This window comes from Neopsephotus bourkii, unplaced genomic scaffold, assembly GCF_033783945.1.
Source record: "Neopsephotus bourkii isolate Nb327-2 ecotype Australia unplaced genomic scaffold, CSIRO-AGI_Nbou_v1 NB_405, whole genome shotgun sequence".
Lineage (NCBI taxonomy): Eukaryota > Metazoa > Chordata > Aves > Psittaciformes > Psittacidae > Neopsephotus > Neopsephotus bourkii.
Window position 1 is genome coordinate 152,416 of NW_026900909.1, and position 25,096 is coordinate 177,511.

The 25,096-nt window shown below is 40.8% G+C and overlaps 1 protein-coding gene across 1 annotated transcript in view; it reads right to left on the reverse strand.

Moving 5' to 3' along the window:
• ARHGEF28 (Rho guanine nucleotide exchange factor 28) overlaps positions 1-25,096 on the reverse strand; it is a 61,494-nt gene that overhangs the window by 11,779 nt on the left and 24,619 nt on the right. The window contains exons 16-28 of the mRNA XM_061349317.1: positions 24,045-24,167; positions 23,530-23,647; positions 22,434-22,688; positions 21,698-21,774; positions 20,826-21,004; positions 20,048-20,142; positions 18,997-19,179; positions 15,864-15,989; positions 15,079-15,146; positions 11,519-11,557; positions 11,385-11,432; positions 8,747-9,232; positions 5,530-5,830 (exon numbers count right to left, since the gene is read on the reverse strand). Coding sequence (XP_061205301.1) covers positions 5,530-5,830; positions 8,747-9,232; positions 11,385-11,432; positions 11,519-11,557; positions 15,079-15,146; positions 15,864-15,989; positions 18,997-19,179; positions 20,048-20,142; positions 20,826-21,004; positions 21,698-21,774; positions 22,434-22,688; positions 23,530-23,647; positions 24,045-24,167 — 2,098 coding nt within the window. The remainder of the gene's footprint in view (positions 1-5,529; positions 5,831-8,746; positions 9,233-11,384; positions 11,433-11,518; positions 11,558-15,078; positions 15,147-15,863; positions 15,990-18,996; positions 19,180-20,047; positions 20,143-20,825; positions 21,005-21,697; positions 21,775-22,433; positions 22,689-23,529; positions 23,648-24,044; positions 24,168-25,096) is intronic.

The following is a 25,096-nucleotide window of genomic DNA, read 5'->3' on the forward strand; positions in this document are numbered from 1 at the left end:
CTTAAAAATGTACACTATTTTAAACTTCCCTCCTCATGAATGAGCTCTAAATGAGAAGATTTTAGAAAGAATAAAATCAGCACAGGAAATTCTGTACTTATATTAGCATACAGAATAAAATCAGAACATCATTAACTGCCTTAATTAAAAGGTTATGCAATACTGCTGCATCTACTGTGGTTATATTCAGAAATGACAAAAAGTATTTTGAGATGAGAAAATTAGTAACAGGCTACAGAACCCTAGTGCTGAAAAGCTGAAAAGCAACTGTTGAAATACACTAATTGCAGATGACATATAATGACATATTTTTCACTTCAGTATCACACTGCCATGTGATTTAATCCCTTTTGCCATCTGCTTTAAACAAATGGCAGTGTTATTCCCAAGAGGAAAAAAATACTTCCCCCGTGATTCACTTGCACCAAGTATCCCTCACTTATGTCTTATGGCAGATCATAAAACTTGGTGTTCTCTGGCATGGAGAGGAGGCAAATTTGCTTTCACCTGTTGCAGAGTTAAAAGTAAGATCTTACTAGTTCTAATAAACCTTGGGAGATGCAAGTGCTGATGTTACTCAACTTCATATTCTTTCCATTTCATTCTCACTGTAACCTATGTTGATAACTGAATGGGGCTCTGTGCTCACCTATGCAGCCATCTATGCTAAGAGTAGCAGGGATATGTTAAACACAGGAAGGGCAATTACAAATTAACTGCATGTTCTGAAGTTGGCATTTACTCAATTAAAAAAGACAAAAAGTTTAAAGCAGCTCAAACCCACACATCTGCTGAGGACTTACAAAGCAGGAACTCCCTGGTCATGTCATTCTTTACTTCTAGAAGATTTCTCTCTGACCCTTTTCTCAAGTAAAAGAACAACAGAGAATTTGCTCACTGTGCAGGGGAAACAGTAAAAAAATGTCGCTATTAAAAATATTGTGAAACACACCAGAAAAACTCAGAACAGGCAGAAAAGCATCTTCGCATTCCATTCTGCAGGTAGTAAGTGGTTGGCCTGTCATAGCTATGGAGGATGCCCTTTGAACAGGATAAAGTGTGTGCTGCATGAGGCACAATTACTTTCCCGCTCCCAAGACATGCGGGTCAGAAGTACTCAAAATGCAGCACCAATAGTACAGAAATTCTCACAACAGTCACATATCTGGAACTGTGATGACTTTTTTTGTGGGAGCTAGTCATTATTTAACAGGTTCCAAGCAATGAAAGTGATCTTATTCAACGAAGTCCTCAATATGGAATCCCATAGCACTGGCAGCAGTAACTATGCTTATCTGAGTATGGCCCTGAGTTACTGAGCTTCAACCCTTGCCAAAATCCTTGCTGACTTAGAACCACAGGGAAACAGCTTGTACATATTCAGACGTTTTTTAACACTGTAGTGCAAAGCATATTTCACCTCTTTTTATCACACTTGCATCAGCTTTACATTGTATACCTCTTCTGCTTACAACAAATTCATCCTACACAAATAGGAGAAAAAGAGCCAGGCCCCTACAATGCCATCCTCAATCTCCCTTATGCAAACATATGCAGGTACTTTTATACTATGTGATTAGGCCATAACCAATGTTAAGACAGCCAAAAAATAGCATGTTGTGCTAAACCTCCTCTCGATTACCAATGGGAAACTAAAACAAATTAATCTCATCTACAGTTTTAAGAACAGGTTCAATAGAGCAATCACCATTAGCACAATCTGCCTGAAGGAACAGGAAGGAAATTTCTTGTAAAGAATAACGAAAAAATATGGAGTTACAGGATACTACACATTGTTTCTGGTGGTTTTGCTTTTTCTATTGCAAATTAAATATTTTACACCTCTAGAAACCACTTTGATGAAAAACACTAAATTGATTTTGCCAAAATCAAACTCTCTCATTTGCATGTATATATGTACGTACAAATTTCTGTCCTTTAAGAAAGACTATAACCACATTAGTCAAGCAGAACCCTGTTTCTGCTCCCTGGTTTTGCATTTGGCTGTTTATGTAGATCACAGGTTTTTCTATGGTCCCCACACAGATTTAAACAGGGTTTTTTTCACTACATCTTGAATCAAGATCCTTCATGCTAACACTGAAAACCTCTGTTGGGAAAATCCCCCCACAATGAAGTTTCAGTGCAGGTTTCCAGATCTATCACTTTTCAACTCTAGTCCTGGAGCTGCAACATCTGAATTAAAAAAAAAAAAAAAAAAAGAAAAGGCAGTACCAGCAAACAATACCATTCACTTCAAAGCTTAAGAGAATTAAAATTGCACTGATTCCTGAAATCAAAGAGGTGAATCCATAGGTAAATCCTTAGGCATCACTTCAGCTAGTAAACCTGACATGTCAATTAAATGCAAGAGTAATTTATTCAATTCTCAGTCTAGTCTGACACAAAACCTATACTTCCCCTGATTCCTAATTAGCCAAAGTACTTGTCTTCTTTCATGCAGATAATTTCATAACCATTCGTGTAAAGCATTAACACATTTTTCTTTCAATCATATTTTCCCCCTGTTGACTGACACACCTTTTCTAGCAAGTGTACTCGTGCCAGTTTCAGCTTTGTGGGAACTTGCCCCCAGGGTCTTTAGTAAAGTTCCCTCCCATACACATAAACCAATGATATGCAATCATGACGCTAGCTACGTGAAGAAATATATGTCTTACCTTAGAAAATATGAATGGAAAATTATGCTGTGAAGAAATGCAGCAGTTTCCATTTTTTTTATATTTATGAAGCTTAATTGCATAGTACTTAACATACAGTAGAATGCAGTACGATTAACTCCTCAGCAACAAGTTCAGGTGATGCTTCTCATTAAATAATTTAGGGTTTTTTTTGACAGAGCAGACTACTTACAGGATGCCTAATAATTCTAGGTAAATAAATCAAACCTAAGAAATACCTTTTGTGTACACACAAAGCTTAATATATGCAAGATCTGGCCATGTATGTATTTGGTACATGGCTACTTCCAGCCAACTCAGTGTTGTTTCTTAGTTCTATTTTGACTTACATTTAGAAATATGTTTTAAATATTATTATGAGACTTTATACACATATCTGATTGAAAAATGCAGCAAAATGTCATGAAACATTAAATGTTAAAAGTTTCAGCTAACTTTAAAATTCTTTCTAGTCTTTCCCTCATTGCATCTCCGCTGGTTTACCGCCACAGTGATTGGAACTCACTATATCCTACAGAAGTGTCAGGAAATCGAGATACAAGGAAAAAACATGGCCAAAAAAAAAGGACAAAAATTAGATCAGGTCCCTTGTATGAAATGTTCATACAGTCAATTTGATTCACATTGTTTAGGAACAAGTATTTACTTCATTTCCATGTGCAGAGCCATTTGCTGGGGCTTCTGATGCCATCTGTCTTTCAGGGGGAAGTTTAGCGTTCTTCTCATTCTCTGTTCCCCATACAGTGGCTCCTGACGCATGACAGAAGCAAGTCTGAGTCATGGAAACTCATGCACTGCATGATCAGAGCATAAAATACTTGACAACCTCCAAATCACAAATGGGACTGTGGAATGTGATGGCACATCTTTCGGAGAAGGTTCCCAGCCCCGCCTGCTCTAGCAATATGCTGGGGAGCTTCACAGCACCATCTGCACCATCAGGATACTGCAAGGACTTGCTGTACTGCTTTGCCAAAGGCACCTTGTGACTCAATCAAGGAAGATTTTATAGACGTGACTTAGCCAGAGAGACTTATACTAGCTTCTTACTCTTACCTCTTGAACAGGCTTTACAGCCAGAGCTGGTCCCCAGGCTGCTAGGACTGCAGCCGTGCCTTGTTACCAGGGCAAGATAAGGATATCTACGCAAGATGCAGTGACAACAGCTGAACACAAAGCTGGCCCATTGTAGGTGAAGGGCATCTTTAGGCACAGAAGCTCCACCAGCTTATCTTAGCATCAGTGCAATTAAACTGGTACAAGCCAGTTTAATTAAACCAGATGCTCTTACGCGGGCTCAATAGAAAGTATCCTGGTTAGCTTGCATCTGACTGTTTGGCAGTGCAAGCTAATTTGCTTTTGAGAGGTTTAAACTCACATATGTGTTTCTTTTCAAATTTCCACTAGCTTAGCTAACACTAAAATGACAACTTCAGTTAAACCAGAACAATTTTCATCAGGCTAATTGTTTAGTCTTTTTTCTTACTATTTTTTTAGAAATATTAATCTCTTTTACCGATCAGCTTGTTTTGCTGGTTGTGGTGATGAGAGTAGCCTGCCCTACCTTTGATTATAAAATGCTATTCTGGCAATCCACATACCAAGGACTACTAGGTCTGTAGTGGATGTCTGCTTAACACATTACAAGGAGTGCAAAGGAGGAAGCTCCTTAATCAAGGACTTCATTTAAACAACTTCAAGATTTGGCCTAAGACAAAGAAACAAACACTGTATCTGTTCATGTTTTCAACCCCTGATCCTGCTGCCCACTATTCTTTGCTGTGACCTTAGTTTCTTACAACTGGTGTGAAGACAGAAGTTAACCTGCAATGCCAGCTGCAGTTCCTGGGAGCTCAGGCACTGCTGCAGCATTGATTTGCCATGCCTACCTGAATTTCACAACTGTGCAGAGAAAAACCACCAGATTGCTTACTCTGTTACACCAGAAGTACACCATTGTCCCTGCAGACTTTTTAGCTGCTGTGTTTTTACATGCTGCTCTACAACTCACGACAATGAAAGAATGAAGACACCAAGATAGATCAAAACTAGCATTGTTTTGTCTCACTAACATGAGAAATAAACCCCAGATTTGAATTTGTCATTAGCGTGTTTTTCAGTCTTCAGGGCATTCTCAGTGCAATGCAGTGCTTAGATAGGTGGCCTCTTCCACTCATTTTGGTAGCCACCATCGGTAACTGCCATGCAATCTACTGTCTTTGGGAGTTACAGTAAAATACAAGAATAAAGAAAGGTAACGCAATACAAGCTATTTTACTAACATGGAAAGAAATTTACTGTCAAAGATTATATTATCCCTGATGTACATTTCTTTCCATGACTACAGGGTCTTTCAAGACACACTTATTCCATTCTACATGAAGAAAGAAGGTGTTTTACCACTGATTATCATTTGAATATGGTAAATCAAAAGCTATTCTAACTAGAAATTATCGAGTAACGAATGCATGTTCTAAAACAGCCAAAAAAATGCACCTGAAACAGTAAGAGTGACCTCAGCTTAAAAAAAAGAAAAAAAAAAAAAGAAGTCAAAAAGCATTGGGAAAGGATTTGGAGAGAACTACAATCTCAGTACCATTATGCAGACACAAACAGGAATTTGTGACTTTCTCTTTTTGCAAAAGTTGTCTGTATTTCTGTTCTGCTCATTTTCTCACCTATCCTCAACAACTATGCAAATAAGCACACAATTTTCTTAGCAAAATCTATTGCTTCCACCACTACCAACCTGTTTTTGTTCCTAGGACTACACATTCTAAGAAGCAGCAAACTGCTCGCATTATCTCTTAATTAAAGTGTTAATTACCATTATTGAAGGCATCCTTGTTGCTTTTGCAGGAAAATGGCATCTGATTGTAAGGACCAGTGGATTTCCACAGTGCACTGCTTAATGTTGGCTGACAAGAAGTGTCCATTTTGAGGTCCACCTGATTTTCACTAGTCCACGCTATATCAGAATTTGAGATGTTCAGACCATACACACCATCCTCATAAATGAGAGAAGATTCTGATCCGTTCAGACGGCTTAGAGACACACATACTACAGCTTCATTTAAGTACAACACATTTTCATCCTGCAAGCTGTTCGATTTATTATTTCCCACTACCTGCAGAAGGGGAAAAAAACGCAGAAAACAGCATTTTCACCTTTATCCAGCACCAGAATCATAGAATCACAGAATATCTCAAGTTCGAAGGGACCCGTAAGGATCACTGAGTCCAGCTCCCTGCTCCCCACGGGACTACCTAAACCATACGGTTATGAGCATCACCCTGAAGAATCCTTATACCAGGATACATAAAAGTAACTGCTAGACAGATGGGGATTTATAGCAAATAGTCACATAATTTCCCAGAAGTTAACCTCAAAACATGTTAAATTGGATGTGTGTGCAGGAATAAACAGCAATAATCTAGTACCTTTTGCCTTAACTCCCCGCAAAACACAGGCACTCAGTAATAATCGTGAAATAGGAAATAACAAAGAGCTGCTACCTAGGATGCACTGAGCTCTGCTGTTTAAAACTACTAAACTTTCAGAGGGCTAGTATTTGCCTCATGGCTGAACAAGGCACCACTTCACATATGTAAATCTGTGAACACTGCAATCCAAAAATAACACCCTACCTCACGTAGACAGGTAAACATACAGAACAGGACTGCAGCACTGAAGCTGGAGACGACAAACAGCATTCTGTAGTGGCCATGGCTTCCAGGGGCTGAAAACGCAACTCCTGCAAAAATTCCCTGCCTGGAGGTGTTTATCAAGCCCAAGCTCACAGAAAAGCTAAAGTAGCAGTGTGAGTTCTTGCAATGTTTGGCCTTTCAAAACCAGCTAGGTCCAGTGCAATGGCATAAACACTAGCCTGGAAATACTGCCTGACTTGCAACTACCCAGCCAGCTCTGCTGCTGCAGGGAGCATGGTATTGGAAAATGCAGGACAAAGGCCTGGAATGTATTTAAAACCACGTAGTTTACTTGAAATAAAAATACAAGTAGTCTCACACATGAAATACCAGATTAAGAACTACTACTCTTTGATACTCAACATTTCATTACTTTGCCTGTCCACCTCTGCGATCCTGGCTATCCCTGCATCAGGCTACCATCCTGCAACTTGCTCTCCCCAGAAGATTTCAAAAGTTCCACCCATTAAAGCTGACATGCAAGTTCAGATTTGGTTTTATCATCCACTTCTTAAGCACAGCCTAAAAAGTCAAAATTGCACTGTAAGCTACGTACTAGTAAGAAGTGGCTTCACTGTTTAGGCTGTGAAGGCATATATGGAAAAGTCATGTTCACACAGTGCTCACAAAAGCTGGATGAAAGGGGGGAGGTCAGAGGCCAATCCCTCACCGCCTCATGCAGGCACAGGCTTAAACACTGAATGGTCACTGCCCATTATGGGTCAGTGCCAGCTGAAAAACTAGGCAGGTGATGGCCTGAAGAAAGGCTTTACAGATTTTCTTTTGAAAATGAAAACCTGAGGGAAAAAGGATAAATCTGTTTGGGTCAGAGAGCTTTCAATATATGCTAAAGCCAAGCTAAATATTTTGATTTTCAGGTGCTTTAGAGAACAGTAATAGAAATCATAACCTTACCCACCAGGACAGGGAGTAAAGGCAGGTAATCACCCAGGCATCTGAGTTCAGAGTCAGCTTCTATCCTTCACCATCAACAAAAACTTAATAATTTTTAGTATTACATGCTTAAGCAGCTTCAGAGCTACTTTAAATTCTATCCCCTAATAATGGCCATCTCCATGGAATAATACCATCAGGGACGGAGCCACACACCAACCTCTTCCCCTAAAGGGCTGATTGTTTCAGAGGAGCAGGAGAGCAGGGCCTGACACATGGAAGCCGTGCATTTCCCACTCCTGGGGCAGTCACTTTTTCACACTGGAGTCAGTGCTGTTGTCCAGGAGCAAGGACATCAGCCAAAGACTTCACTAAAAGCTTTATATGCCTCAAGCATTACTGTAATTTAGGTTTCATAGAAGAGATGGAGACACTAGGTATCCTGCAAACATGGAAGCAAAACATAACAAAACACAGAATATAACACTTGTAATTTCCACCTCCTCAATACCCATCAGTCTGACTTCTGTAGGGCACCCATCTTAAAGTCACAGAATGGTTGAGACTGGAAGGGATTTCTGAAGGCTATCTAGCCCAACCCCTCTACTCAAGTAGGGCCACGCAGATGGCTTTTGAGTCTGTCCAATGATAAAGACTCCACACCCCCTCTGGCTAACCTGCACCTGTGCTTGGTCACCTTCATAGGAAAAAAAGTGTTTCCAGATCTTCAGGCTTCCTCTACTTTAGTTTGTAACCATTGCCTCTAGTCTTGTCATTGGGTGCCACTGAAAAGAGCCTGGCTCCATCTTCTTTACACCCTCCATTCAGGTATTTTATACACATTAATAAGAACCCCAATAAGCCTTTTCTTCTCTAGGCCAGTGTCTCAGTGTCAGCCTCTCCTCACAAGAGAGATGCTCAGTCTCTCAAAAAGATATGTAGCCCTTCACCCCCCTGCCTCCCTCCAACCCACCCCCCTATCACTTACACCATAGCTCTGTGTCTCTCTTGTACTGGGGAGCCAGAACTAGACACAGCACTCAGGTGTGGCCAGAGGGGAAGGATCACCTTCCCTGAGGTACTAGGAATACTTTGCCAGAAGACAACTAGCCTTCTTTGCAGCCAGGGCACATTGTTGTTTTACATTCAACTTAGCATCCACCAGGATCCACAGGTCCTGCAAAGCTGCTTTCCAGCTGGATGCCCATCTCAGTATATACTGATGCATGGGGTTGTTCTTTCCCAGGGGCAGGACTTTACACTTCCCCTGGTAAAACTTCATGAGGTTCAAACAAAGCCCTTGGATATGCCTGGACCTCAGCTTTGCCCATGCTCACTCATTACATTACCAACAAACAAAACCCAGACATACTAGTCTATTCATCAAGAAAAGTCTCTCTAGGTCTGCAGTGGGGATGTAATTACAGCAGGGAACCACACACCTCATATCTCCCTGTGGATGACAACAGGCTACTCTGAGGACCATGTTTCAAGTGCCAGAGGAGCTTCTTCTGCAGGTTCATACTGTCTCTTTCTCTCTCCACCATTTTCTGGCCCTCCTGGAGCCTCTCCAAACTCTGCTGGTATTCCTGCAGCTGCAGTGCCAGCCCCTGTCGGCTCGTGTCCAGCAGCTCTTCCTGGCACCTGCAATCCCTTTCCCGCTGCCTCAGCCGGTCCTCCCTCGCCTCCTGCTCCCGCTGCCGCTGGTCGCATTCTCGCAGCCACCGCTGCTGCTCCTGCTGGAACTGCTGCTTCAGTTTGTGTATGTTGGCCAGCTCCAGCTCCACCCTTTGTTTCTCCAGACTCCGGTATTTCTCTTGTTCCAGGAGGAGGTTTAACCGAGAACCATGGCCCCGACCAATCTTCTCATTCTCTTGCAGGAGTAACCTATGGAGCTCTCTGTGGCTGTCCTGGATAGCTAATGCTGCCTAGACACCACAACAAAATCAGACACAAAAGTTTAAACATTAACATTAATCCATTTCTGTATTTTCATGTAGCAGCATTACGTAAAAATGCTTCAACCTCCCACAGTGTCAGCGCTTAATGCTTTTGGGGATATTATCCCTCATGGAAGTAGGGAAAATTCTGCATTCATGCCTTTACAAAGAGATGCTTCTAAAAGCACTCAACCATTTCAAGCACTTCTAACACAGCTTCTGGTTTACACTTAGTGTTATTATATATGTTTATGTTATAGCTTCACTTACAGCTGGGGTCCTGTTCTGTCAGAAGATGTTAAGACACATAGGAAAAATGATTTTTCATGGTTGAAGACGGCATTAAGACGGCTACACTCACCACAGTATTCCTAACACAGATGTGGCTTATACAGTTGAAACTGTACTGTTTCCAGTACAGCTCGCTCCAACCCTAAGGCTTTCCTTGCTAAGCTGCAACAGCACAGTCCTACTAACATCAGTCCTACGAGCATCTGCCAATATAGTAATGTCATCAAGACCGTACTGCTACCTGCACCTGACCCAGGTATCTGTGCTGGCAGAAATCTGCAGTATAGTAATGATTTCAGTTTTCGTGTTTCAATATTTTACTTTATAACTCAGAGCACTATATTCCACCCTTAACAAGGATGTTGTGACATTGTTTGCATTAAAGATCATGACATCTTTCAATAACACAAAAAATAAATAGCTGGGATTAAGAAAAAAGAAAAGTAAGAAAGCCCTAGATCTGCTGAGGCACTTACTGCACAGCCTATCTTCATGAGCTGACATGGGAATTTACTTCAGCAGACATTCCCAGAGAATTCCCACAGCCCCATTACCCCATACCGTCCACCCCAGAGTTTTTAACTTAATGCAATGTGTAATTCCCACTTTTCTTGGCTTTCCCTCCAGTATTGAGTCAGTTCCAGTGATTTATAAACAGGGCAAGGCTAATTCATGGCCTGAACAAGTAAGACATGATCCCAAGCCTTATTCTACTGCCTCTCTGGTGTTCAGCTATTCATTTTTCAATTAAAAAAAAAAAATTGTCTGAATCGCAAGTTTTTTATTTTGTTATCACTTTGCTTCCATCTCTTTAACTTCTAAGACCAAGGTTTCCAGGATTATTATAAACTATGCTAATGTTAAGAGGGTCTAAAAATTAAACATACTCAAATGAAATAGTTAAAAGTAAAACTGCACCTAAATAAGAAAAAATAAGTCAAACTTGGCATGAAAGAGGCAAAAATGTGAGACTAAGGCCCCACAGAATATACACAATAATTGAGATTGAAATATCTCAGATGGGTTGAGTTTGCTACCTAATCATAGAATCATAGAATAGTTAAGGTTGGAAAGGACCTTAAGATCATCAAGTTCCAACCCCCCTGCCATGGGCAGGGAGACCTCACTCTAAACCATATCACCCAAGGCGTCGTCCAACCTGGCCTTGAACACTGCCAAGGATGGAGCATTCACAGCCTCCCTGGGCAACCTATTCCAGTGCCTCACCACCCTAACAGGAAAGAATTTCCTCCTTATATCCAATCTAAACTTCCCCTGTTTAAGTTTTAACCCGTTACCCCTTGTCCTATCACTACAGTCCCTAATGAAGAGTCCCTGCCCAGCATCCCTATAGGCCCCCTTCAGATACTGGAAGGCTGCTATGAGGTCTCCATGCAGCCTTCTCTTCTCCAGGCTGAACAGCCCCAACTTTCTCAGCCTAAACTTCCTTAGCCTGTCAGTGCGTGGCAGACACACTGTTTACCAGTAGCCAGGATATTATTCTGAAAAAAAATACTAAAATTTTTCAGTATTTTGAACTATAATTTCAGAAATCAGTACATGAAATTACATCAGTTCAGCTAGAGCTATCATTACTTTCCCCCTAAACTTTCTGACTGTATCTTCTGACACATCTTCTTGGAGGTAGCTTGATCTCCAAGCAAGTATTATTCAATTCTTAAAAGAAACCTCCCACTGATACAGAATAAAATATATTGCATGACAACTTATTCAACAGTTGCTAGAGGTAAGTATACACTAACATAATACCTAAAAGTAGGGCAAACAAACCTTAAGACATAAATTATTAAGACTAATTACTCTACAAAGTTAGCAGTGGGGTAGTTACCTGCATGCTGTACAAGAGACGGGTTAAGTTCTGGATTGCTTGTACAATCTAGAAAATAAAGGAGGATTTTCAAAGGTTTGACCACTGTAAATTAAATAGTTACTACATTCTGTCTGGGGTTTAAATAAACTCACCTCTGTCCCTTTAGATCCTGGGAAACTCATACTTCCTCCCTAAAATAAACACATGTTGCTTTATAAAGTAGTTTTTAACTTCAGAATTGTATCATCTAGGTATTTCTTTTAAACTAGTGGAGATGTATCACTAATATATGCAGTGCTGAGTCAAACGTTTTTGTGGGAATGTGAAAAAAGACAGAAGCAATAACCTACAAAGACTAATAATTCATCAACACTGGAGTTTCCATGGAAATCACTAGGGATTCTAAGCACAACTGTAAAAACAAAAATATTTCATCCACAATTTTAATCCTCTTGTGACTTATGCTACACAGAAAAGACATTTCCATTCATTCATTGTTTACCTGACAGTTTTGAAATACAGTAACCAGACTTCTGCATATACAGCACAGTGGGTTTAGATTACTTACAGTAAGATGAAACAGAACAAGACTGTTCAAAAACAGAGATATTAATGTAGCAAGAAGCTAGCATAAGTCACATTAGGGGACTATGGTGAATGCCTCAGATGTGCTGTGAGGTGCTGAGCAAAGGCTGTGTGTCTGCTATACTCTGCAAAACACACCAGCGTGGTTACTGTTGTCCACTGCAGCAAGGCTCACACATTTCACTCTTTCCACCTTGCACCCCTTTCCAAAGAAGCTTTCTAAGTTTATGGGGTGAAGCCACCCATAATCCCTGCAGCATTAAAAACAGCTCCTCTGAAAAGATACAGTGAAACACTGGAGAAATAAAACACAATACCTTCTGAGGCCATACAGAAAGACTTCCTGTATGATTTTTCACTCTTTTTTTCAGTGGAGCAGAGGAGGGTTTGGGGAATATCTGCACTCTCAATCTGATTCTCCTAAATTCTCTACTGAGTCTCATTTTTCACCACAGAGAGCACAGCAGCTGCTCCATTTAGCTGTGATAACTGAAAATGAAGATGAAAAAGACCAGGCCCCAAAACACAGCTCAATGCAGACAAGCTAGGGGGAAAGGGAGCACCAGCTGCAGCATTTCCTCCCGTTCTCTGCTGTCTTGCTCTCTTTCATTATCTCCCTTCAGTATTTCCCTTCATTCCCTCTCTGCATCTTCACCCTCTCCTCACTGCACCCCTAAGACACACAACTGCTCAGCTCTGCTGTGAGCAGCAGAGGACTTTGCATGGGTACCTCTGTAGAGCACAAGGACTGACACAAGACAGCTCCACCTCCTTTGCTGGGTGGCCAAGATGATCAGTGGGCAAGGAAGAAGAGCAGGGCCAAGAGGGAGAGAGAGGGAAAAGAGATGTTGGCAGGGTGAAGAACTCCACAAAGCAGTCCACATGCTGAACAAGAGTGAGTTTTCTTTCAGTTTTTGAAGCCCTTTTTAAATTTAACACACAAGGTGTACATGGGGATTGAAGGCTTAACTGGCTTTGGCATGAGCCCAGTGAGTGCAATGAGCCCAAAGCAGGTTTAGTCACACCAGCCAGAGTAGCTGCCGCTGCACTGATATAGCTTCAGCACAAGCCCCAGCTGGGTCCAAACCAACATATTCAGCTGTTTAACCTGTGCTGTGGGTCAGCGCCCCCTCCCTAGCACTGCGGTTCAAAGAGATGAGCGGCACGGGAGATGAGGACGGTCAGATCCCAGGGCAGACTGCATGCACAGTGCCTCAGACGATCCCTCAGAGATGCGATTACAAGGCAAGAGCAGGGGAATGAGTACCACCTCTCACTGCTGCCTATTTGGGACCCAATGTGCTAAACAAAGCTCTCTGTAAGCTCCTGACCCCCGAGCTGGAGGGTTCCGCTCCGGCTGCCCTGCTCTGGGTTTCACAGGGTAGCTGGCCCAAGCCCGGCGCTGCCGCCCCACAACCCCAGGACTGCACACCCGGCGACGGAAGGCAGGCAGCAGAACGCCCTCCGCCTTTGAAAGCCCTTACCTTGCGTGTTTTGTTTGCTCGTTCTGCCACCTCCTGGTAAGCCTGATTCTAACACGGTAAGATACGAACATGAGCCTTGCCCAAGTAACAGGGCAGACTAGAATTTATATATTTATATTAACTTAGTGTAGAACAGTTTGGTACAAGTCCCTCTAGTCCAGATGCAGCTCAAAGCTTCCAAGTTAAATGAGGTTGCTCAGGGCCTTTTCTAGGCAAATCTGAGAAACCTCCAAGGATGAGGCCCAGAACCTCTCTGGACAACCTGTTCCTGCCTCATCACCCTCATGGTCATATTTCCTTTTTCCCCCCTTATATATGGTCAGAATTTCCCTTGCTGCAACTTGCAACCTTGGCAATATTGTCACATGGAATGTTTAATGGGCTAAGTCTGAGCTCCTGTATCCGCTACTAGGTTATTTTATTTCCCCTCACCTAGCTTCTGTGCTCCCTCGCTTGGACTTTTGCTTTTATCCCAGTTTTCCCACACACACTCCTCTTCCTACTCCCTTCTAACACAGCAGTCTGGTAAGTAAGGTGACCTAGAGCCGAACATCAATCAAGGTTATAGGGAAATTACTGTATTAGCAAGAGTCTTCCAGAAATAGCTAGGAAAAAAAACCAAATAAGGCTTCAGGGAGTCAAGCACTCTTTCAGATCTGATGCAAAGACTGTATGCTAATGCTCAGTATCCCCTTTTCTAGCAAACTTTGTTTTCCATTTCAAGTCATGTAGTTCTCTTCTTGTCTCTCCACTTTATTCCTTTTGTGGTCCTGCTTCTCCAGCTAAGGACTCCACAATTACAGTTCACTTTATTTACACACAGTAATTCATTCTACTCTTACTCCAACCTCTGCTGCTACATGGAATTTGCCATTCCTCATTTTGTCCAGAACTGACTTTTGATCCTCCTTTTTCCCCAGATTTGCTTATGAGCTACAGGACTTTAAAAAAAAGGGCACTTTCTCTTCTCTTCTCTTCTCTTCTCTTCTCTTCTCTTCTCTTCTCTTCTCTTCTCTTCTCTTCTCTTCTCTTCTCTTCTCTTCTCTTCTCTTCTCTTCTCTTCTCTTCTTTCTCTTCTCTTCTCTTCTTTCTTTCTTTCTTCTTCTCTCTTCTCTCTCCTCTCTTCTCTTCTCTTCTCTATCTCCACTGATATTTAATTCAAAATTCTGACGCAAGGTGGTGTAAAACAATCCTTATTCTCAGGACAAAGCCTTGCCTGCGTTAGCTGAGGTCTCTGTCATTGCAGGAGACTTTCATAATCTTGTGAATAGGAGGAGGGAGTAAAGGGAATACTACTGTTAAGATCCATAGAGATGTATGTATTGAATGACGGCAGCAGAGAATTAAGTGGGCCATAAAAGTGGCATGGAAACACTGTGGTTGTTAGTACAACCACCGATCTGTTAGCCTGGTAAGAAAATTGTTCTGCATTTTGACTGTTTATGATTGCTTTTTTAAGAAATCATTATTAATTGAAGTGACCTGTACTAAATTGAATTATCTGAATTTGGGTGAAATGTGCATATTCCATGCTTTGTGTTTTGGAACAGTCTTTAGATACCCTGGAAAAATTTGGACAGCATTTACACTCTCAGTGCCCAGAGTGCTATGTGCAACACAGGAAGAAAAATCAGTTACAATACCTTATCCTCTAGATTGGCACCTGCCTTTTCCTTCTCAGCACTGAGATCAACTTCAGATGACTCTGCAACTGACAAATAAAGCCCCAATAAAATGCAAGAGAAAGGTATCAAAGCATATTCTAACTAGAGAGACAAAGGGCAAATCTTTTTTACAGCTACTTGCAGGATGCTGAAAATAGAGATTTACATAATTTGGAGATATATAATGGTTTCTAAGCTGGGGAAATATAAATTTGGAAGCCAAGATGGCACAGGTGGGACAATTCAATTTTCCTACCTTAAAAACTAGTAATGTTTCACTTACGAAAGTTTAGAGATAAATACAGCTGTACCATGAAAAATGCTCTGCAGCAATACTTTTTACAGAACTTTATTTGCATTCTAGTTACAAAAAAATCATGCTAGCTTTTACAACTGAAATTACTGGAATATCAGTACCGATTTTCAGGCCTTCTGGCAAAAAATGAGCTGACTTGGGAAAAGGCCTATACTGCAATATAGATTTGCTTTGGAGTTGAGTAGTAAGAAATAAGTAATAAGAAAGTATATGGAGATTTGCAAATCTCTCTCAATATTGTTGAATGCAGGCATGTGCAGTGGATGCAAACCATTTGTTTACTTAAACGAAGTTACATGACAATTTAGTTGTCTTTGCCCAAAGACAACTTTTATTACATTATTTTCTATTCATTCTGCCACAGACTGAGAAAGCTTTCCAAAAAACCCCAATCCAGTATCCATTATTTTAGCACTCTAAATATGTAAAAGCTTCAAATTTTACTCACCACTAGGAACAGATTCCAAGATTTCATCAGCAGTAAGTCTGTGCTTCACACTTTCCTCAATACTTTCTTCTGGTGATCTGTCTGTTTCACCCCCTTGTAGTGTTACAGCAACATGCAGACTTTCAACTAGAGAGGAAAATACACAGGATCACAAACACCCATTAAATGGCTCCTTAATGTATAAACCAATGACACCAGACCACAATTTAGCTTGGAAGGGACTTTCAGAGGTAATGTAGTCCAATGCCCTACTCAAAGCTGTTGAACTAAATTGGGTTGCTCAGAGCCTTGCACAGACAAGCTTTTAACATCTCCAATCATGGAAACTTCACAGCCTCACTGAGCAACCTTTTCAGGGTTTTGACCACCCTCATGGCATACAATTTTTCATTTACTGGAATTGCATGTGTTCTAACTTGTGCCTCTTGCCTCTCATCCTATCACCATGTACCTCCACAAAAAAATCTGACTTCTCTGTATCCTCCTATTAGGCAGCTGAGGACAGCAGTGAGAGCCCACCAAGCCTTCTTCTCTTAACACTGAACAGACCAACTATCTCAGCCTCTCCACAGAGGTCATGTTCTCCAGTCTCCCAGTCATCTCAGCGCTCTTCACTGGATTTTCTCCAGTTTGTCAATGCTTCTCTTCTATAGGTGCTCAGCACCAGTCATGGCACTCCAGACAGGACTCACCAGGAGTGAATAAAGGAAGTATCACATCCCTCACCACCTGCTGACAACTCTTCTCCTAGTGCCTGGGGAGCAGTTGGCCTTCTTTGCCATAAGCTCACATTGCTGCCTCAGTCAATCTGCCATCAAGTAGGACTCCCAGGTCCACTTCTGCAAAGCTATTTTCTATCTTGTCAATGTCAAGCCTGTACCAACACATGAGGTTGTTCCACCCCAGAGGCAGGAATTTGCACTTTCATTGTCAAACTTCTAGGGGTTTCTCTTAGCTCACTTTCCCCATCTGTAGAGGTCTCTCTAGCACACTGCTCACTTCATTTGGTGACAGGCATGCATTTGCCAAGAGTGTATTCAATCCCTTGATTAACTTCATTAATAGATATATTGAAAAGTATTGATCTCAAATTCCCAAATGGGAATCTTAGAATCATAGAACAGGTAGGATTGAAAAGACTTTAAGATCACCTAGTTCCGACCTCCCTGCCATGGGCAGGGACATCTCACACTAAACCATGTCACCCAGGGCTCTGTCCAACCTGGCCTTGCACACTGCCAGGGATGGAGCATTCACAGCTTCCCTGGGCAACCCATTCCAGTGCCTCACCACCCTTACAGTAAAGAACTTCTTCCTTATATCCAATCTAAACTTCCCCTGTTTTAGTTTCAACCCGTTACCCCTTGTCCTGTCACTACAGTCCCTAATGAAGAGTCCCTCCCCCCACCCCAGAAGAGGCCCCCTTCAGATACTGGAAGGCTGCTGTGAGGTCTCCACGCAGCCTTCTCTTCTCCAGGCTATTCTTGGAGATTATTAGGGAAGTTATTAGGAGTTCTTAGGAGTTATTAGGGAATTCCCTAATAACATGTTGCCAGCTGGACATCCTATCACTGATCACAATCCTACAAGCCCAGCAGTCCAGCCTTATTTTCCACCCAGTTATGCAGTCCACATCCCACCAATTCAGCTGTAAAGATACCACAGCCAGCGCACACACTGGTGAAGTTGCATGTTGTTAACCTTGCAAATGTCAAGGTAAACAACACACACTGATCTCTCTTAATAAGACCAGTCAGGTTCCCAGACACAATTTGCCCTTGATGAATCCATGCTGGCTGTTCCCAGTTACTTCCTTAATGGTCTTTGAAATGGCTTCCAGGATGATTTGCTCTATTACTGTCTCAGAGATAGCTGTGAGGCTGACTATTTTGTTATTCCCTATATATTCCCTTTTGAAGAGGGGTGTAATGCTTGCCTTCTTCAAGTCATCACAAACCTCATCACTGTGACCTTTCAAAGGTTATAGAAAGCAGCCTCACAATGACATTGGCTAGGTCCCTGAGCATTTATCCTGTCTCACCTCATGGATTTGTCTATATCCAATTGGCTTAAGCACTCTCTAACTGTGAGCAATGCTGTATTCCTACAGAGTCTGCTATTACCTCAGGCGCTTACAATTTCTTTTCTGGAAAATGATGCCTGCAAATTGACTATATCGTAATCAGTCGAAGACATCACCAACATTAGCATGACAGACAGTGAAAATTAAAAGTGGGCAGATCAGGTGTGTAAGTATAGGCTGCGATTTTAGCTAACATACTATTGCCAAGTTTTATCAATTTTATCAACAAAATGCGCTCTAACTTAAGAATGATGAACAAATTCACTGCTTTATTGGTTGAAATGTCATTAGCCCACAGATCTCAATTTACATGACAGCTGCTGAAATCTGACAATCCTTCTCAAAAGCATAGGTCCCATGCTGGATACAGCTTAGTTTACCAGGACTATTTTCACCTGGGCTTAGCTGAACTTCCAATTAGGTAAGGTACCCACAAATACCATTCCCTTCCTTTCTTTAGAGGACAGCCCTGTAGGTAGCATAAGGCTATCATCTGTTAGTATGTAGAAAAAACATGGCTCTTACAGCAATTCTGGCAAGTGTTTCTCTGCAGATCTGCCCAGATCATAGCATCATACAATGATTTCAGGATGATCAGGGACCTTAAAGAGATCATGTATTTCCAACCCCCTGCCATGGGCAGGGACACATCATCTGCAATTTGGTGTGTATATGCCCTGCATGATTCTGATCTATCATCAAATCCACTGAAGTAGGTGAAGGTGAAGAACCAGAATATCATACCGTGATCTGCATTACAGGGCTGTATTGCAAGGACAGCTAAGGAAACAATCATCAGGTGCAACCTGTCCGTAACTACTTATATATGTGTTTATGCAGTAAACATACCTCTTATCTTACAACCTGGCAAGTACCATTTCATGCATCCGACCAATATACATCTCTTCAATGCCCTTTGCCAAGTTTTGACACTGCCAGTTCTTCAGACTTGACAGAATAGCAGCACAAGCCAATATGGTTGTACTTTGGTACCTTGAATTATCTCCCCATGTGAAGAGCCACCAGCTTTCTCTCCCCATGTAAGCTCACCTTCTTTGAGTGCTGCTGCCAGCAATGCAGAAGCCTGTGGAGTTTCTCCAGAATCAGGTTTGATAAGGAGGTAAGGTTCCACATGAACATCCTCAAACCCACTCATATTTACCAGTTCTGCACGGATATGAAACTTATTTTCCAAACAGCTACAGATCTGCTGGTCCTGGTTACTCAGTGATTCTGTCAATCAAAATTGAACACCGTATTAATATTTTTTATCATGCAGGCAAAGCATGTTCCAAATTCACTCTTCTAATCCTTATGGTACAACACAGACACTGCTGACTCAAGCTAGGCCCTTTTTAAGTGGCCAGGAGCCAAAATTAATTCCCTAGTCTGTTCCTATGAAAGCTGGCAAAGACCCTGGCAGAGAGCTAGGCCAACGCTGTACCCCAATGAAGTGGTCTTGGCTGCACTCTGGGGCCTAACTACCTCCTATGTACTCATAATGATCGATGCTGGAAAAGCTCTTCGCTCAGGCAGCTACAAGATGCACTGATTCAGTACTTCAACATTAAAGAACACTTCTCAGCAGAGGATGCACTTTCCTGTGACTCTCTACAGGTAGAATATGGCTGTTATTTCTCTCTCAAACAGCAGGATAAAGATGTGGAATTCACATGTAGGGGAACCAAAGAAGCAGAATTTATCCCTATTAGCTACATTATCAGATGAAAACAATACCAGCAAAGGATGAAATGCCATAAACAAGCACAAAGCCACACAATCACTGAAGAACTGAATATTTCCATGAACATGAAACTACCTGACCCTGATACTAATCTGGGAAATACACTGTTTATTCCTAAAGCATCCATTTTTCTTTTTCATACTCATAGTAATGTGGCAAAAATATGAAGTGTTTGGGGAAAAAAAGTGATTCTCTTTCAATAAACTCACATTATACCATCAGACCACCCCAGCTTCTTCCATTGTGGCTCTGCCTTTCAAGCCACTCTGATCACAACAGTCAGTATGGGAGCATGATTCATTCATCCTGAACTGTCAGGATGCAAGAGCTATCAGAGTGGCAGGAAAGGTATCACACCTTGACATTTCTGAATTCTGCATGCTTTGGCCTCAGCAATACGTCTGTCCTCATCAGATTCAATCATTTTTCCTTCTTCTTCTTCCTCTGGACAACTTCAAACATGAAAGAAAAAAACAAAGGTGGATAACCCAAAATCTGCACATCACATATTCGTCTTCAGTACAGTGTTTTGTTCATAATAAACAGAACACAACATCAGCACAAACTTCTGTTACAAACCAGAAGCATGCCATCTGTCTGCTTCTTTAAAAATCAGCAACTGACATAAACCAGACTGAAGGATTCCTTTTAATTCTGGTAAGGCTGCATCATGCACCAAATAGGTGGCTGTCCTTCATGCAGGTTTGCTGTGCTAAGCATAAGCTTGGGCCCCATGGGGGCAATGCTTTCCCTGCCATTCTTAAGGAACTGGTATCAAGATAATAGGCATGATGGAGGATTTCCCAAAAATGGTTGTATGGACACCTGCAGGACTCTGGGAAGCATCCAGCGCCAAAGGGAAAGGTGAGGAAAGCTTACAAAAGGCTGGTAAGGACATCTAATGGGGAGTGGGAAAGGTCTGCTGATTCAGTGGAAAACCAGAAGTAACATGGGAAATTTGGCAGAAGTGACAGTGAGGTTTTGGGGTCTGTGAATCCTGAGCTCAGTGGAAATCCCAGCCTCAAAGGATGGATCCAGTGCAATGCAGAACAGAGAGAATGCTGCCACAAATATCCAACCAATCTCTCATCTGTTTTGGACTGCGAGGGTGAAAACCAGAAGCCTTTTGCTCTACCTTTCTACTGCATCTTGAATATGCCTCATCCAGTTGTTACGTTCTTCTTTGGAATTGGTATGAACCTCATACATCTCAGGCCCTGCAGATGAAGCACTGATCAGAAACATCCCCCTTTCTTCATTGGCTACTTCTCTTACTATAAGTTTCTGAAGGGAGATAACAGAAGGCTTCTGGTCCTGGGGGAAACAGTCACAGCAAAGAATAAATTACTTTCTTAGGAAACATCACACTTAAAACAGCACAATTTTTCTATTAATTGGACTAATTCTAATCATGGTATAGTCAGATTACACGTCTTCACCAGGTATAAGAAGCCACAAACTTTGAGTATTCAGGCATCTTTATAACTATTTTTTAATATATAACATTTATGAACAAGTAAAGCACTGGGAATGTGATAAAAAGTAAATCCCAGAGGCTAAGCGATACCGAGGCAAAGTATCTATGTAACATTTTTATAATCTGGGAACTTCTCTGCATGACCTTTCCTACATTTTATGTGTGTTTACTACTACATTTGCAGTTAAAATTATTCTTCTGGCTTGTTTTACAGAACCAGAAGTTAAAATTTGTTTTAGATACTTGAAAGAGTCTGCTTTACTTCAAGCCTTCATAATCAAATGAGACATGACACTAAAAATACCATTCTGTAATTTGCATCCTTCTTCCTCAAAAACGATTTAATTTTGAAAATAAACTCAATTTTCCATATATTGATATATTACTGTTCTGAAAATATTAGCAGGCTTTAACCTATGAGTGGGAAAAAAGAAAAAAAGTTGGGAATAACCTATCAAAGGACTTAACTTTTGAGAAATATATGAATAAATGTGCAACATGTATATTCAAACATCTGGTAATATACTTACAACAGCTGCAAAGATGTATTTTTGATCTTTTTCTTGTAAGAACAGTAGTGCATCAGTTAGAAGCAGAGCTAAGGTGTCTTAAAATGAGAAAAGGAAAAGAATGTTTTTTTAATTGAAAAGGAAAATAACTGTTTATCATTTAAAGTTATTACAATTATAATAAAATTAGTACTATATACACAGCATATGTAGTACAATTATACAATTATATCGGCATATGGGCAGGGGCTGGACTGAAAGCAGCCCTGAGAAGAAGGACTTGGGGTGTTGGTTGATGAGAAGCTCAACATGACCCGCCTGCAGTGTGCACTTGCAGCCCAGAAAGCCAGCCATGTGCCGGGCTGCATCAAAAGCACAGTGGACAGCAGGTCGAGGGAGGTGACAGCACGTGATTTTTCATGTTTGTTTTCAACAGCCAGTACTGTGAACAGTACTACTGTAGAAGTCAAAACTCAATTTTACAGGATGAAAATGCAAACCAATGAACTAAAAGCAGGGGACAGAAAGAAGAAACGCAGCTGATGGCTTTGTATGTGAACTTGTCCTGTTACCCATATAGAGTGAATTACCCAGAAACCAAGGCAGCTTATGCAACTACTCTTCTACCAATTAATTGCATGTTATCAATACTTCAGAAATTTGTGTTTGCAGTATGTCATAATAAAGTATTTTCATTCTTAAATCAATCTTCATACATTATTTGTGAACAAAGAGTTAAAGGGGTTTACTGGAATACCTTTGAAACGACCAGTTGCTGTCTTCCAGTACACTAAACCTTCATGAAGAAGTATCCTCTCTTTCCTCATCAAGTCTTGCTTCCTAAAAACATGGCCATTTTTAAGCTTGGTGTATGTTTTGTTTTCAGTTCTACTGAGAATTTCCAACAGTTTTTGCTTTTTCTCATACTCATTTACTTTCAAATCTACTTCTGCAATCACATCCTTGATTAGACTAATGGCTTTGCATAGGTCTTTCTGTTCTTCTGTCCCTTCTGTATGAAACAAAAAATAAACACGTTAGTGGTCAGGATAATCAAGGTAGATATCATTCCTTGATTTCTGTGAGCGATCAGCATGATGCAAAGTTTAAATTGATAAATATGCCATTTTATGTTGAACCTGGCAATCAACTGACTAGAAATATTAGAGGCATCTACCTTTGTTTGACTTGCTTATTAAAAGATGACAGGTACCTCAGATGTACTCATAAGTCAAACCAGCATGTTCAATAGTTTCTAATGTATTTATGAGCTGTTAGCATTTAAAAAATTTTACTAGAGTAAATCATATAATATATTAAACCCTTGAAACAATATTGGAATCATAAAGGGTTTGCATTTGGTTATACAACTTTCTCCAATGCTTTTTACTGCCCATTTAGGGGGGCAATATCTGTAAATTATTAGTATTTCTAAAATGCTCTACAAAATTTCAGAGGTCTTTCAACCTTTGTTTGAAAAACTGGCGAGTCATTTACAAAACATTTACTTAGCCCTACTTACAAGAGACTCCACCAGAATTATTTCCAAGAAGATGCAGATGTATGCCTGAATTAGTTCACATCCTCTAGTCAAGGTCTTCTCCTAAAACAAGTACTCTCTTCTAGACTTCTATGGCTTACTCAGCTGGAATGCTGAAAATCTTCACAGCCCAGCCTTGACAAAGACTACATACACCAGACACCGGGTTTAGGTGACATTTGCCTGAACAGGAGATATTTACCTTGCCCTTGTTCTCTACAGAGCAGTGAATTTCACCTTTTATTATATTGCAGCAGTGTATATTCCTTAAGTTAGAAATGTGCTAGGATTCCAGACTTTAGCTTTTATTCACCTTTTGAGTATTGCAATATCCTTTCAACCAGAACAGGGTATTTGGTGATTCGCTGGGTGACAAGCAAAATGCACTCAGGGATTCCTCGGCGTCGTGCCAACAGGTTACTATTTCTCAGCTGCAGATACAGATACAAATACAAACCTTAAGTAGCAAAAGCGTATTAAATCACCAATTGACTAATATGAAATATGATCTAAATGCACTAGAATAAACTAAAGCAAAATGCTTGGTTATCTGAACCATCCCCAAGGAACAGTTGCTGCCCTGAGGTACGAGGTATACCATAACAGGAACATGTGTGTAATGCACACTGGATGCCAAAGCTTTCTAAAATTTGAAAGAAAAATGTAATTTATTGGCTCACTGGTTATAAGGAGGAAAAATTTTTGCTACTTTTTTTGGCCATTAAAAGTGAATTACTGAATATTATTTCAATCCTAAATCTAAATAAAAGCTACATGTCTTTTTCCTGAGCATTTTGTCAATAGTGATCTGTTTCCACATAAACTTACTTTAATAAAATTCTGGAACTTCTTGTTTTGTTGCAACTCTTTGAAGAGATTAACAGCTTCTTTCTGATGGCTGCAAAATTCTCCATATATTTTCTTCATTTTAGTTGCATTTTCCTCCGAAAACTGAAGAAATTAGTAAGTGAATTATGCTCATTAGTGCACCTAATAGGAAAGTGTGTGCCTTCAGTTTGTGTATTTTGTACAGATACAGAACTTTTATGCTACTTGTTCATCAAGTTCTCTGAATTTCACTAAAAGGGCCCACCACTAAAGAATAAACTGGTTTTAAGAGCAAGAGGAAGAACATAGGCTGGGTAGAGCTACAAGCAACTTCCCCTACAAGTCTTACCAGTAACAGCTAGAACAGTTACTGCAACAGCATTTCCTTCACCTCTTTGCAAACACAATCCCTTTAGGCTTATTTGCATTTATCTGATCTCCACGCAACTTCTAGACAAGATAATGGTTCAGATGCTTTATTTCAGCAGAGTGAAAACTGACTGAGGTGAAAAGCCACACTCTCCTGACTGCAAGGAATGTGTGAAGTGCTAGAAGTGTGACCAGCAAGCAGTCAGCTGTTCTTCAGCCACCTATGCAAATCTATAGACACACTGTGACCACCCCTTCTCCAGTGAGCAGCAACTCAGGACGCACTGTGCCAGATCACTAAAGGAAATGAAAGAGTAGTTTCTTCTCTAGTCAATTTTTCATACTTTTGCTCAGCTGTTAGAAAAATAATTCTACTGCTTTAATTTTTGCAGTCCACGATAGGACTGCAGCAGCCTTCTACTGTGAACAGGACCAAGTTCATCACTTTCCTTGTCACTTGTACCACATAGGTAGAAGTTCATACCAAGTTCATCACATTTACCTCTTATTAACAGTCTTCTCTCACTGCTATTTCAATAGCCTGTAACAATCTGGAGGGAACAGCCTTTGAATTTTATAAGGTAACCATAACCCTCTTCTTGCCCATAAAAGTTTTAAAGCAAATAAATTGTTCAATTTGGGAAACTTAAGCACATAAAGGATTAACAGAGCTGATGCTTCTA